The 12,748-nt window shown below is 47.0% G+C and overlaps 1 protein-coding gene across 1 annotated transcript; it reads left to right on the top strand.

Annotated features, from left to right (window-relative positions):
* Positions 1-878: 878 nt before the first annotated feature.
* On the top strand, positions 879-11,837 carry LOC141762335 (uncharacterized). The gene is made up of 6 exons (XM_074626420.1): positions 879-2,798; positions 3,536-3,588; positions 4,248-4,395; positions 4,862-4,977; positions 5,388-5,586; positions 8,400-11,837. Exons 1-6 carry the CDS (start codon positions 900-902, stop codon positions 11,829-11,831), a joined length of 5,847 nt encoding a protein of 1,948 aa, XP_074482521.1. The 5' UTR covers positions 879-899; the 3' UTR covers positions 11,832-11,837.
* The last annotated feature ends 911 nt before the right edge of the window (positions 11,838-12,748 follow it).

The raw sequence follows: 12,748 nt of genomic DNA, 5'->3' as shown, positions 1-12,748 counted from the left end.
CGACGCATGCGCAGACCGTCCCATCACCCAACGGACGTTAACGGTTTTAAATATTCAAAAAATAGCCTACATATGTTAGATAAGCTGACAAACAAATGTAGGAAAATACATTTTAAAATAAATAACGAAAGTTTTAAGACTATTACCCGCTTTCACCCTCACACAATAATAATTTTTTTTTTGGTCGTGTCTAGAAGATAACCCGTAAATCTCGCGAGACTCACTACCCGACGCCCTATCCTAACCTCAACCATCTCGCGAGAGTTTCCCCAACTAGTTCTAGACACGATCCTTTTATTTTTATTTTTTTAAATATTAATAACCTACAATTTCCGGAACCAAACAAACTTCAGAGCTTTTCAAACTTAACACATAAAACATTATAATTTGTATTTTATTTCCTGTTTGCAATGAAAGACCAGAAGGAAGAGATACGTCTCAACGCCTGTGAGATGGAGGGTAAACTTTCCCAGGAGACGGAGGCTTTGAGAAAAAACAATGAATCTCTGCAACACCAAATTCAGGACCTTCAGGAAATACTCCAGATAGAGAAGGACCAGAAAGAAGAGATGCATCTCACAGTTGTTTGGAAAGAGAAAGCACGTCTCCAAGAGCTGGATGAAATGAAAGAGATGACATCTGTCCATGATATCCAGCTTCAGGAAATGCTCCAGAAAGAAAAAGACGAGAAAGAAGAGCTGCGTCTCAAAGCCTGTGAGATGGAGAGTAAACTTTCCCAGGAGAAGGAGGAGAAGGAAGCTATGCAACAATCTCTCCAACACCAAATTCAGGACCTTCAGGAAATGCTCCGGATAGATAAACAGCAGAAGGAAGATATGCGCCTCAAAGCCTGTGAGATGGAGAGTAAACTTTCCGAGTAGAAGGAGGAGAAGGAGGCTATGAGAAAAAACAATGAATCTCTCCAACACCAAATTCAGGACCTTCAGGAAATGCTCCAGCTAGAAAGGAACGAGAATGAAGAGATGCATCTCACAGCTGTTGGAAAAGAGAAAGCACTTCTCCAAGAGCTGGATGAAATTAAAGAGATGACCTCTGTCCATGATATACAGCTTCAGGAAATGCTCCAGAAAGAAAAGGACCAGAAGGAAGAGATGCGTCTCAAAGCCTGTGAGATGGAGAGTGCACTTTCCCGAGAGAAGGAGGCTATGAGAAAGAACAGTGAATCTCTCCAACACCAAATTCAGGACCTTCAGGAAATGCTCCAGCTAGAAAGGAACGAGAATGAAGAGATGCATCTCACAGCTGTTGGAAAAGAGAAAGCACTTCTCCAAGAGCTGGATGAAATTAAAGAGATGACCTCTGTCCATGATATACAGCTTCAGGAAATGCTCCAGAAAGAAAAGGACCAGAAGGAAGAGATGCGTCTCAAAGCCTGTGAGACGGAGAGTGCACTTTCCCAGGAGAAGGAGGAGAAGAAGGCTATGCAACAATCTCTCCAACACCAAATTCAGGACCTTCAGGAAATACTCCAGATAGAGAAGGACCAGAATGAAGAGATGCATCTCACAGCTGTTGGAAAAGAGAAAGCACTTCTCCAAGAGCTGGATGAAATGAAAGAGATGACCGCTGTCCATGATATCCATCTTCAGGAAATGCTCCAGAAAGAAAAGGACCAAAAGGAAGAGATACGTCTCAAAGCCTGTGAGATGGAGAGTAAACTTTCCCATGGGAAGGAGGAAAAGGACGCTATGCAACAAAACAATGAATCTCTCCAACAAAAAATACAGGACCTTCAGGAAATGCTTCAGATAGAGAAGGACCAGAAAGAAAAGATGCATGTCACAGCCGTTGGAAAAGAGAAAGCACTTCTCCAAGAGCTGGATGAAATGAAAGAGATGTCCTTTTTCTATCATATCCAGCTTCAGGAAATGCTCCAGAGAGAAAAGGACGAGAAAGAAGAGATGCGTCTCAACGCCTGTGAGATGGAGAGTAAACTTTCCCAGGAGACGGAGGCTATGAGAAATAGCAATGAATCTCTCCAACACCAAATTCAGGACCTTCAGGAAATACTCCAGATAGAGAAGGACCAGAATGAAGAGATGCATCTCAAAGCCTGTGAGATGGAGAGTCAACTTTCCCAGGGGAAGGAGGAGAAGGACGCTATGCAACAAAACAATGAATCTCTCCAACACCAAATACAGGACCTTCAGGAAATACTCCAGATAGAGAAGGACCAGAAAGAAGAGATGCATCTCACAGCTGTTTGGACAGAGAAAGCACTTCTCCAAGAGCTGGATGAAATGAAAGAGATAACCTCTGTCCATGATATCCAGCTTCAGGAAATGCTCCAGAAAGAAAAAGACCAGAAGGAAGAGATACGTCTCAACGCCTGTGAGATGGAGGGTAAACTTTCCCAGGAGACGGAGGCTTTGAGAAATAACAATGAATCTCTCCAACACCAAATTCAGGACCTTCAGGAAATGCTCCGGATAGAAAAACAGCAGAAGGAAGATATGCGTCTCAAAGCCTGTGAGATGGAGCGTGAACTTTACCAGGAGAAGGAGGAGAAGGAGGCTATGAGAAATAACAATGAATCTCTCCAATACCAAATTCAGGACATTCAGGAAATGCTCCGTATTGAAAGGAACGAGAACGAAAAGATGCATCTCACAGCTGTTGGAAAAGAGAAAGCACTTATCCAAGAGCTGGATGAAATGAAACAGAGGACCTTTGTCCATGATATCCAGCTTCAGGAAATGCTCCAGATAGAAAGGGACGAGAAAGAAGAGATGCGTCTCAAAGCCTGTAAGATGGAGAGTGCACTTGATGGACGTCATGCAACAAAACAATGAATCTCTCCAACATCAAATTCAGGACCTTCAGGAAATGCTTCAGATAGAGAAGGACCAGAAAGAAGAAATGCATCTTACAGCTGTTGGAAAAGAGAAAGCACTTCTCCAAGAGCTGGATGAAATGAAAGAGATTGTTATGATCTTGTTCACCAAAAGCGTGGACTCAATAGCAGAACACAAACACAAATCCTTTGAAGGTGTAATAAATCTATAATTTATTACAATCATAGACAAGTAACTGTGAACAGGGCAGGATCTCCTGGAGGTAACAATCCAGGTTGATTAGGAGCAGCGTGTAGGAGTGAGCAGGCAGGTTGAAGCAGGAAGCAGCCTCAGCTGAACCGACCTGAACAGAGGACAAAAACAGGGTGAATCCAAAATCCAAAAACACAAGCATGAGCAAGTCAAAAACCAAGATACTAGGGAGCCTGAATACGTCATGTACCACAGTGAATGACGGACGATCTGGCGATGAGTTGCAGGAAGACCAGGGTAGATATACTGCTGTTGATTGTGAATGATTTATTTCAGCTGCTCCCAATGCTCGCCCAGAGGAGGAGGAGGAGGAGGAAGGCCACACCTCCCAACACACTGACATACTAGACAAACAGGGAAAAACACACAGGAGACAACAGGGCAGGGAAACAAAGGAAACACAAGGAAACACTAAGCCTACAGGCATTGCCATCATGACAGAGATGACCTCTGTCCATGATATCCAGCTTCAGGAATCTAGGATGCGGGAACGAGGAACCCAGGAGCGCTCCTCTGGACCGTATCCCTCCCAATCTACCAGATACTGATGGCCCCGACCTCTACGTCTAACATCCAACAGTCGTCTGACTGAATACGCTGGCTGACTGTCAATGATCTGGGCGGGAGGAGGGGGATCGGTCGGAGGGACCAGAGGACTGGTGAGGACCGGTTTCAGTTTAGACACATGAAACGAGGGATGTATCCTAAGAGCCTTAGGCAGGATGAGTCTGACCGTGGTAGGATTAATAATCCTCTCAATCACAAAAGGTCCAATGAACCGGGGAGACAATTTTCTGGAGTCAGTCTTCAACGGTATATCTCTGGAAGATAGCCAAACTCTCTGACCTGGGATGTAGACGGGGGCCGGGGTCCTGTGACGATCCGCGATCCCTTTGTTTCTCTCGGCTGTCCGAACCAAAGCAGCCATAGTCTCCCTCCAAACCTTGCGGCAGCGTTGAAGGTGGTGTTGCACAGATGGCACAGCCAACTCCTCTTCTTGTGCTGGAAACAGTGGGGGCTGGTAACCTAATGAGGCCTCAAACGGAGATACCCCAGTGGCAGCAGAAGAGAGAGAATTATGCGCATATTCAATCCAAACTAACTGTGTACTCCAAGAAGAGGGATTAGTGGCAGCAACACAACGTATGGCGGATTCCAAATCCTGATTAGCCCTCTCAGACTGTCCATTCGTCTGAGGATGGAAACCAGAAGACAGGCTGACAGTGGCTCCAAGGGCTTGACAAAAAGACTTCCAAACCTGAGAGATGAACTGGGGACCACGGTCCGAGACGATGTCCACAGGGATACCATGCAGGCGAAACACATGGTTAGTCAATAGATCAGCTGTCTCATGTGCTGAAGGCAGCTTGGGAAGACCAATGAAATGAACGGCCTTGGAGAACCGATCAACAATGGTAAGTATCACTGTTTTACCATTAGAAGGGGGAAGACCAGTGACAAAGTCCAATGCGATGTGGGACCAAGGGCGACCAGGTATGGGTAATGGGCGGAGCAACCCCACCGGCGGCCGATGAGATGTCTTTCCCCGGGCACAGACTGTGCAGGGGAGGACGTATTCCTTGACGTCCCTCTCCATTGTGGCCCACCAGAAATGTCGTCTGAGGAGTGACAAAGTCCTACTTATCCCCGGATGGCAAGCGAACCGGGAGACGTGTCCCCACTGCAGGACCTGGGAGCGGACTGACACAGGAACAAACATTCGATTAGCGGGGCCAGTACCTGGATCCGGTTCTTCACGTTGAGCCTCCCGAACCGCTGACTCAACCTCCCAGGTTAACGTCCCCACCACCAATGCTGCCGGCAGAATGGTGTCTGAAACACTTGGTGACTCCTCTGATGAAAACTGCCGGGATAACGCGTCAGGCTTGACGTTCTTGGAACCAGGGCGGTAAGTAAGGGTGAAGTCGAATCGACCAAAAAATAATGCCCACCGAGCCTGGCGGGAATTCAGTCGTTTGGCTGACTGGATGTAGGCAAGATTCTTGTGATCAGTCCATACAATAAACGGAATCTCCGAACCCTCCAACCAGTGTCTCCATTCCTCCAGAGCCAACTTCACTGCCAACAACTCACGATTTCCCACGTCGTAGTTGCTCTCAGCTGGAGACAGGCGTCGAGAGAAGAACGCACAGGGATGTAGCTTCTTATCGGTCTTGGAGCGTTGGGAGAGGACAGCTCCCACACCAATGTCCGAGGCGTCAACCTCCACGACATACTGAAGAGAAGATTCAGGTTGCACCAGGATGGGTGCGGACGTAAAGCGGTCCTTTAATAAGGCAAACGCCTGATCCGCCTCAGGAGTCCAGCGAAAAGGAACAGCAGGGGATGTGAGCTTGGTCAGTGGAGCAGCAATTCTGCTGTAATCTCGGATGAATCGACGGTAGAAGTTGGCGAATCCAAGAAAGCGCTGCAAGAGCTTCCTGGAGGAAGGTTCGGACCACTCTGCCACCGCCTTGGTCTTGTCCGGATCCGGCCTCACCTGCCCACTCTCAATGATGTAACCGAGGAATCCAACAGAGCTGACGTGAAACTCGCACTTCTCCGCTTTCACAAACAGTTTGTTCTCCAGTAGTCTCTGGAGCACTTGGCGTACATGAAGCTGGTGTTCTGCGAGATCAGAGGAAAAAATCAAAATGTCATCCAGGTAGACAAACACAAACCGGTCCAAAAAATCTCTCAAAACATCATTAACCAGTGCTTGAAACACTGCAGGAGCATTAGTCAGTCCAAAAGGCATCACTAAATACTCAAAGTGACCCAGTGGTGTGTTGAATGCTGTCTTCCATTCATCTCCCTCTCGAATCCGTACCAAGTGGTACGCGTTCTGCAAATCTAGCTTGCTGAAGACAGTAGCTCCCTGTAGAGGTACAAAAGCAGAGCTGATTAATGGCAGCGGGTATTTGTTCTTCACCGTGATATTGTTTAACCCTCGAAAATCAATACACGGGCGGAGAGTCTTGTCTTTCTTGCTCACAAAAAAGAATCCTGCCCCTAGAGGCGAAGAGGAAGGTCTGATGAGGCCTGCAGCTAGAGAGTCATTTATGTAGGTCTCCATAGCACCTCTCTCAGGACGTGACAAGTTGTACAGGCGACTCGAAGGCAGAGTGGTACCAGGTAGCAGCTCAATAGCACAATCATACGGACGATGAGGTGGTAAGGATAATGCTCTCTCCTTACTGAACACCTCACCGACCTCATGATATACAGGGGGCACAGCAGACAAGTCAGGAGGAACACAGGGCGGAGGGGCAACACTGATATCTACAGGTGGTAATGCAGACTGCAGGCACGAGGAATGACAAAAAATACTCCATCCCATAATCCCACTGTTCGACCAGTCGATCTGGGGGTTGTGTAGCTTTAACCACGGGTGTCCGAGAACAAGAGGAGTCATAGGGGCAGAAAAAACAAAAAATTGTATTAGCTCACGGTGGTTTCCAGACAGAATGAGAGAAAGAGGCTCAGTGCGGTGAGTTACTACTGCTAAGGACTTTCCGTCTAAAGCACAGACTCTAACAGGAGACTCAAGGGGTTCAATGCTGATGCCAGCCTGAGAGACTAACTCAGCATCTAAAAAACTCTGCTCGGCACCGGAATCAATCAACGCTAACAAGGGCAAGGACATGTTACTCATACACAGTTTAGCAGGTATTTGAGTACGAGGTCTAGTGTTGGTGGGGACATCAGACTTACTCACCAGTATCCCCACAGCTACTGGTGAGCCCGCTCTTTTGGGCGGAGAGGACATGCAGCAAGGAAATGTCCGACTTGACCACAGTAGATACACTCACCCGCTCGGATTCGTCTCTGACGTTCAGCGGGAGTGAGATTAGCCCGGCCCACCTGCATGGGTTCATCAGAATAAGCAGAGGAGCTGGGACCGGAGCCGTGAGTCTCTGACGAGCCGGAGGCAACTCTCGCGAGAGTAGGAGTAGCGGCAAAAAAGTTCATGGGAGTGTGGGATTTGTAGTTCTTCTCCCGGCGTCTCTCCCGCATACGGTTGTCCAGTCTTATAGACAGATCAATAAGAGCATCAAGGGAGTTAGTATCATCACGGACAGCAAGTTCATCCTTTAACTGTTCACACAGACCGTGTAAAAAAACTCCTTTTAATGCCTCGTCATTCCATCCAGCCTCCGCAGCCAGAATCCGGAAGTCCACAGAATACTCCGCCACACTTCTTTGACTCTGTCGTATGTTAAGCAAACGTTTAGCAGCGTCTCCAATACATACAGGGTGATCAAAAACTTTCTTCATTTCACTCATGAAACAATCAAAGGACAAAGAATTTATCCCTCCTCCTCCCAACACTGCTTCAGCCCAGTCCAGGGCTCTCCCTCTTAACAGTCCCGTAACATACGCTACCTTGGCTTGGTCTGTGGTGAAGGTGACTGGTTGTCGGGAAAAAACCAGAGAACATTGGAGCTGGAATCCTTTGCATCTCCCCAAATCACCGGCATATGGTTCAGGTGGAGGAACAGGTGATTCTCTGAGTGGCGGAGAAGGAGAAGGAGGAGGCAGAGCGGGGGATGGAGCTAATTGGCCCGAAATTGTCTCCAAACATTTTCCCATCTGAGACATTTGGTTACCTAAGGCTTGTTGGGTCTCCAATAAACCCTGAATTAACTGGTGATGGTGTGATAATAAAGTATCATGGCTGGAAACAGCCTCCTGAAATGTGTTTGTGTCTGCTGAGTCCATTTTGAAGGCCAGATCGTTCTGTTATGATCTTGTTCACCAAAAGCGTGGACTCAATAGCAGAACACAAACACAAATCCTTTGAAGGTGTAATAAATCTATAATTTATTACAATCATAGACAAGTAACTGTGAACAGGGCAGGATCTCCTGGAGGTAACAATCCAGGTTGATTAGGAGCAGCGTGTAGGAGTGAGCAGGCAGGTTGAAGCAGGAAGCAGCCTCAGCTGAACCGACCTGAACAGAGGACAAAAACAGGGTGAATCCAAAATCCAAAAACACAAGCATGAGCAAGTCAAAAACCAAGATACTAGGGAGCCTGAATACGTCATGTACCACAGTGAATGACGGACGATCTGGCGATGAGTTGCAGGAAGACCAGGGTAGATATACTGCTGTTGATTGTGAATGATTTATTTCAGCTGCTCCCAATGCTCGCCCAGAGGAGGAGGAGGAGGAGGAAGGCCACACCTCCCAACACACTGACATACTAGACAAACAGGGAAAAACACACAGGAGACAACAGGGCAGGGAAACAAAGGAAACACAAGGAAACACTAAGCCTACAGGGATTGCCATCATGACAGAGATGACCTCTGTCCATGATATCCAGCTTCAGGAAATGCTCCAGAAAGAAAGGGAGGAGAATGAAAAGATGCATCTCACAGCTGTTTGGACAGAGAAAGCACTTCTCCAAGAGCTGGATGAAATGAAAGAGATGACATCTGTCCATGATATCCATCTTCAGGAAATGCTCCAGAAAGAAAAAGACCAGAAGGAAGAGATGCGTCTCAAAGCCTGTGAGATGGAGGGTAAACTTTCCCAGGAGACGGAGGCTATGAGAAATAACAATGAATCTCTCCAACACCAAATTCAGGACCTTCAGGACATGCTCCGGATAGATAAACAGCAGAAGGAAGATATGCGTTTCAAAGCCTGTGAGATGGAGAGTAAACTTTACCAGGAGACAGAGGAGAAGGAGGCTATAAGAAAAAACAATGAATCTCTCCAACATCAAATTCAGGACCTTCAGGAAATGCTTCAGATAGAGAAGGACCAGAAAGAAAAGATGCATGTCACAGCCGTTGGAAAAGAGAAAGCACTTCTCCAAGAGCTGGATGAAATGAAAGAGATGACCTCTGTCCATGATATCCAGCTTCAGAAAATGCTCCAGATAGAATGGGACGAGAATGAAGAGATGCGTCTCAAAGCCTGTGAGATGGAGGGTAAACTTTCCCAGGAGACGGAGGCTTTGAGAAATAACAATGAATCTCTCCAACACCAAATTCAGGACCTTCAGGAAATACTCCAGATAGAGAAGGACCAGAATGAAGAGATGCATCTCAAAGCCTGTGAGATGGAGAGTAAACTTTCCCAGGGGAAGGAGGGGAAGGACGCTATGCAACAAAACAATGAATCTCTCCAACACCAAATACAGGACCTTCAGGAAATACTCCAGATAGAGAAGGACCAGAAAGAAGAGATGCATCTCACAGCTGTTTGGACAGAGAAAGCACTTCTCCAAGAGCTGGATGAAATGAAAGAGATGACATCTGTCCATGATATCCAGCTTCAGGAAATGCTCCAGATAGAAAGGGACGAGAAAGAAGAGATGCGTCTCAAAGCCTGTAAGATGGAGAGTGCACTTTCCCAGGAGATGGACGTCATGCAACAAAACAATGAATCTCTCCAACATCAAATTCAGGACCTTCAGGAAATGCTTCAGATAGAGAAGGACCAGAAAGAAGAAATGCATCTTACAGCTGTTGGAAAAGAGAAAGCACTTCTCCAAGAGCTGGATGAAATGAAAGAGATGACCTCTGTCCATGATATCCAGCTTCAGGAAATGTTCCAGATAGAAAGGGACGAGAAAGAAGAGATGCGTCTCAAAGCCTGTAAGATGGAGAGTGCACTTTCCCAGGAGACGGAGGCTATGAGAAATAACAATGAATCTCTCCAACACCAAATTCAGGACCTTCAGGAAATGCTTCAGATAGAGAAGGACCAGAAAGAAAAGATGCATGTCACAGCCGTTGGAAAAGAGAAAGCACTTCTCCAAGAGCTGGATGAAATGAAAGAGATAACCTCTGTCCATGATATCCAGCTTCAGGAAATGCTCCAGAAAGAAAAAGACCAGAAGGAAGAGATGCGTCTCAAAGCCTGTGAGATGGAGGGTAAACTTTCCCAGGAGACGGAGGCTTTGAGAAATAACAATGAATCTCTCCAACACCAAATTCAGGACCTTCAGGAAATGCTCCGGATAGAAAAACAGCAGAAGGAAGATATGCGTCTCAAAGCCTGTGAGATGGAGCGTGAACTTTACCAGGAGAAGGAGGAGAAGGAGGCTATGAGAAATAACAATGAATCTCTCCAATACCAAATTCAGGACATTCAGGAAATGCTCCGTATTGAAAGGAACGAGAACGAAAAGATGCATCTCACAGCTGTTGGAAAAGAGAAAGCACTTATCCAAGAGCTGGATGAAATGAAACAGAGGACCTTTGTCCATGATATCCAGCTTCAGGAAATGCTCCAGATAGAAAGGGACGAGAAAGAAGAGATGCGTCTCAAAGCCTGTAAGATGGAGAGTGCACTTTCCCAGGAGATGGACGTCATGCAACAAAACAATGAATCTCTCCAACATCAAATTCAGGACCTTCAGGAAATGCTTCAGATAGAGAAGGACCAGAAAGAAGAAATGCATCTTACAGCTGTTGGAAAAGAGAAAGCACTTCTCCAAGAGCTGGATGAAATGAAAGAGATGACCTCTGTCCATGATATCCAGCTTCAGGAAATGATCCAGAAAGAAAAGGACCAGAAGGAAGCGATGTGTCTCAAAGCCTGTGAGATGGAGGGTGCACTTTCCCAGGAGAAGGAGGAGAAGGAGGCTATGAAAAAAAGCAATGAATCTCTGCAACACCAAATTCAGGACCTTCAGGAAATGCTCCGTATTGAAAGGAACGAGAACGAAAAGATGCATCTCACAGCTGTTGGAAAAGAGAAAGCACTTCTCCAAGAGCTGGATGAAATGAAAGAGATGACCTCTGTCCATGATATCCAGTTTCAGGAAATGCTCCAGAAAGAAAAGGACCAGAAGGAAGAGATGCGTCTCAAAGCCTGTGAGATGAAGAGTGCACTTTCCCAGGAGAAGGAGGAGAAGAAGGCTATGAGAAAAAGCAATGAATCTCTGCAACACCAAATTCAGGACCTTCAGGAAATGCTCCAGATAGAAAGGAACAAGAATGAAGAGATTTGTCTCACAAGTGTTGGAAAAGCAAAAGCACATCTCCAAGAGCTGGAGGAATTGAAAGAGATGACTTTTGTCCATGATATTCAGCTTCAGGAAATACTCCGGATAGAAAAACACCAGAAGGAAGAGATGCGTCTCAAAGCCTGTGAGATTGAGAGTATACTTTCCCAGGAGAAGGAGGAGAGGGAGGCTATGCAACAAAACAATGAATCTCTCCAAAACCAAATTCAGGTCCTTCAGGAAATACTCCAGATAGAAAAGAACAAGAATGAAGAGATGTGTCTCACAGCTGTTGGAAAAGAGAAAGCCCTTCTCCAAGAGCTGGATGAATTGAAAGAGATGACTTTTGTCCATGAAATCCAGCTTCAGGGAATTCTCCGGATAGAAAAACACCAGAAGGAAGAGATGCGTCTCAAAGCCTGTGAGATGGAGAGTACACTTTCCCAGGAGAAGGAGGCTATGAGAAAAACCAATGAATCTCTCCGACACCAAATTCAGGACCTTCAGGATATACTCCGGATAGAAAAACACCAGAAAGAAGAGATGCGTCTCAAAGCCTGTGAGATGGAGAGTGCTCTCTCCCAGGAGAAGGAGGAGAAGGAGGCTATGGCACAAACCAATGAAGCCCTCAAACTAAAGCTTCAGGAGCTTAAACAAATACTGAAAGACGTAAATGAAGACATACGTCAAGTCAACGAGGCAGATGTAAATGATGGGCTGATGGTTTGGGTCATGGACTCGCTGGGATGGGGATCACATAGGCCCCCCTTAAGGCAGCGCGGTAAGGCGCGGTAAGGCAGCGCGGTGAGCAAGTCACCTCGCGATGAGAAGGGTCTATGATGGAGTCTTCCTGCCAGCTGAGGCCTTTCTGTGTGGAGTCTGCATGTTTTCCCCATGCCTGCATGGGTTTCCTTCGGATGCTCCGGTTTCTTCCCATAGTCCAAAGACATGCAAGGTAAATTAATTGGTGACTGTATCCTTTAGGTCTGAGCATGAGCTCAGTGAATTGCTGACTGTATCCTTTAGGTCTGAGCGTGAGCTCAGTTAATTGCTAACTGTATATTTCCTTTAGCCAGCTGAGGCCTTTCTGTGTGGAGTCTGCATGTTCTCCCCATGCCTCCATGGGTTTCCTCCGGGTGCTCCGGTTTCTTCCCAAAGTCCAAAGACAAGCAAGTTAAGTTAATTGGTGACTGTATATTTCCTTTCCTACGTCTGGAGGAGGCCCCTGTCTGAGAGATCTTCAACTCACACCTCCGGCATCCCTGTGGAGGTTGGGGGCATTGAACCCGAGTGGGCGATGTTCAAAGCTTCCATTGCTGAAGCTGCGGCGGTGAGCTGTGGTTTTAAGGTCTTAGGTGCCTCAAGGGGCGGCAACCCTCGAACACCGTGGTGGACACCGGTGGGCAGTGAAGCCGTCCGACTGAAGTAGGAGGCCTTCCGGGATATGTTATCTCGGAGGACTCCGGAGGCAGTTGCAAGGTACCGACGGGCCCGAAGAGCAGCAGCCACTGCCGTGACGGAAGCAAAGCAGCGGGTGTGGGAGGAGTTCGGAGCAGCCATGGAGAAGGACTTTCGGTCGGCACCAAAGTGCTTCTGGAAAACCGTCCGGCACCTCAGGAGGGGGAAACGGGGAACCATCCAAGCTGTGTACAGTAAGGATTGGACACTGTTGACCTCAACTGAGGAGGTAATCGGGCGGTGGAAGGAGCACT

Source organism: Sebastes fasciatus, chromosome 23 (genome assembly GCF_043250625.1).
Source record: "Sebastes fasciatus isolate fSebFas1 chromosome 23, fSebFas1.pri, whole genome shotgun sequence".
Lineage (NCBI taxonomy): Eukaryota > Metazoa > Chordata > Actinopteri > Perciformes > Sebastidae > Sebastes > Sebastes fasciatus.
The sequence above is the reverse complement of the archived record's forward strand: the minus strand, read 5'-3'. Positions and strand labels throughout refer to the sequence as shown.

Bases quoted from the DNA above. Each gene is read 5' to 3' on its own strand.
- LOC141762335 (XM_074626420.1), top strand. From the start codon at position 900: ATGAGAAAAAACAATGAATCTCTCCAACACCAAATTCAGGACCTTCAG. The intron at 3,589-4,247 runs GTATCCCTCCCA...TAGCCCTCTCAG, and splicing joins CAGGAGCGCTCCTCTGGACC to ACTGTCCATTCGTCTGAGGA. The intron at 5,587-8,399 runs GTAACCGAGGAA...CATGATATCCAG, and splicing joins ACCTGCCCACTCTCAATGAT to CTTCAGGAAATGCTCCAGAA.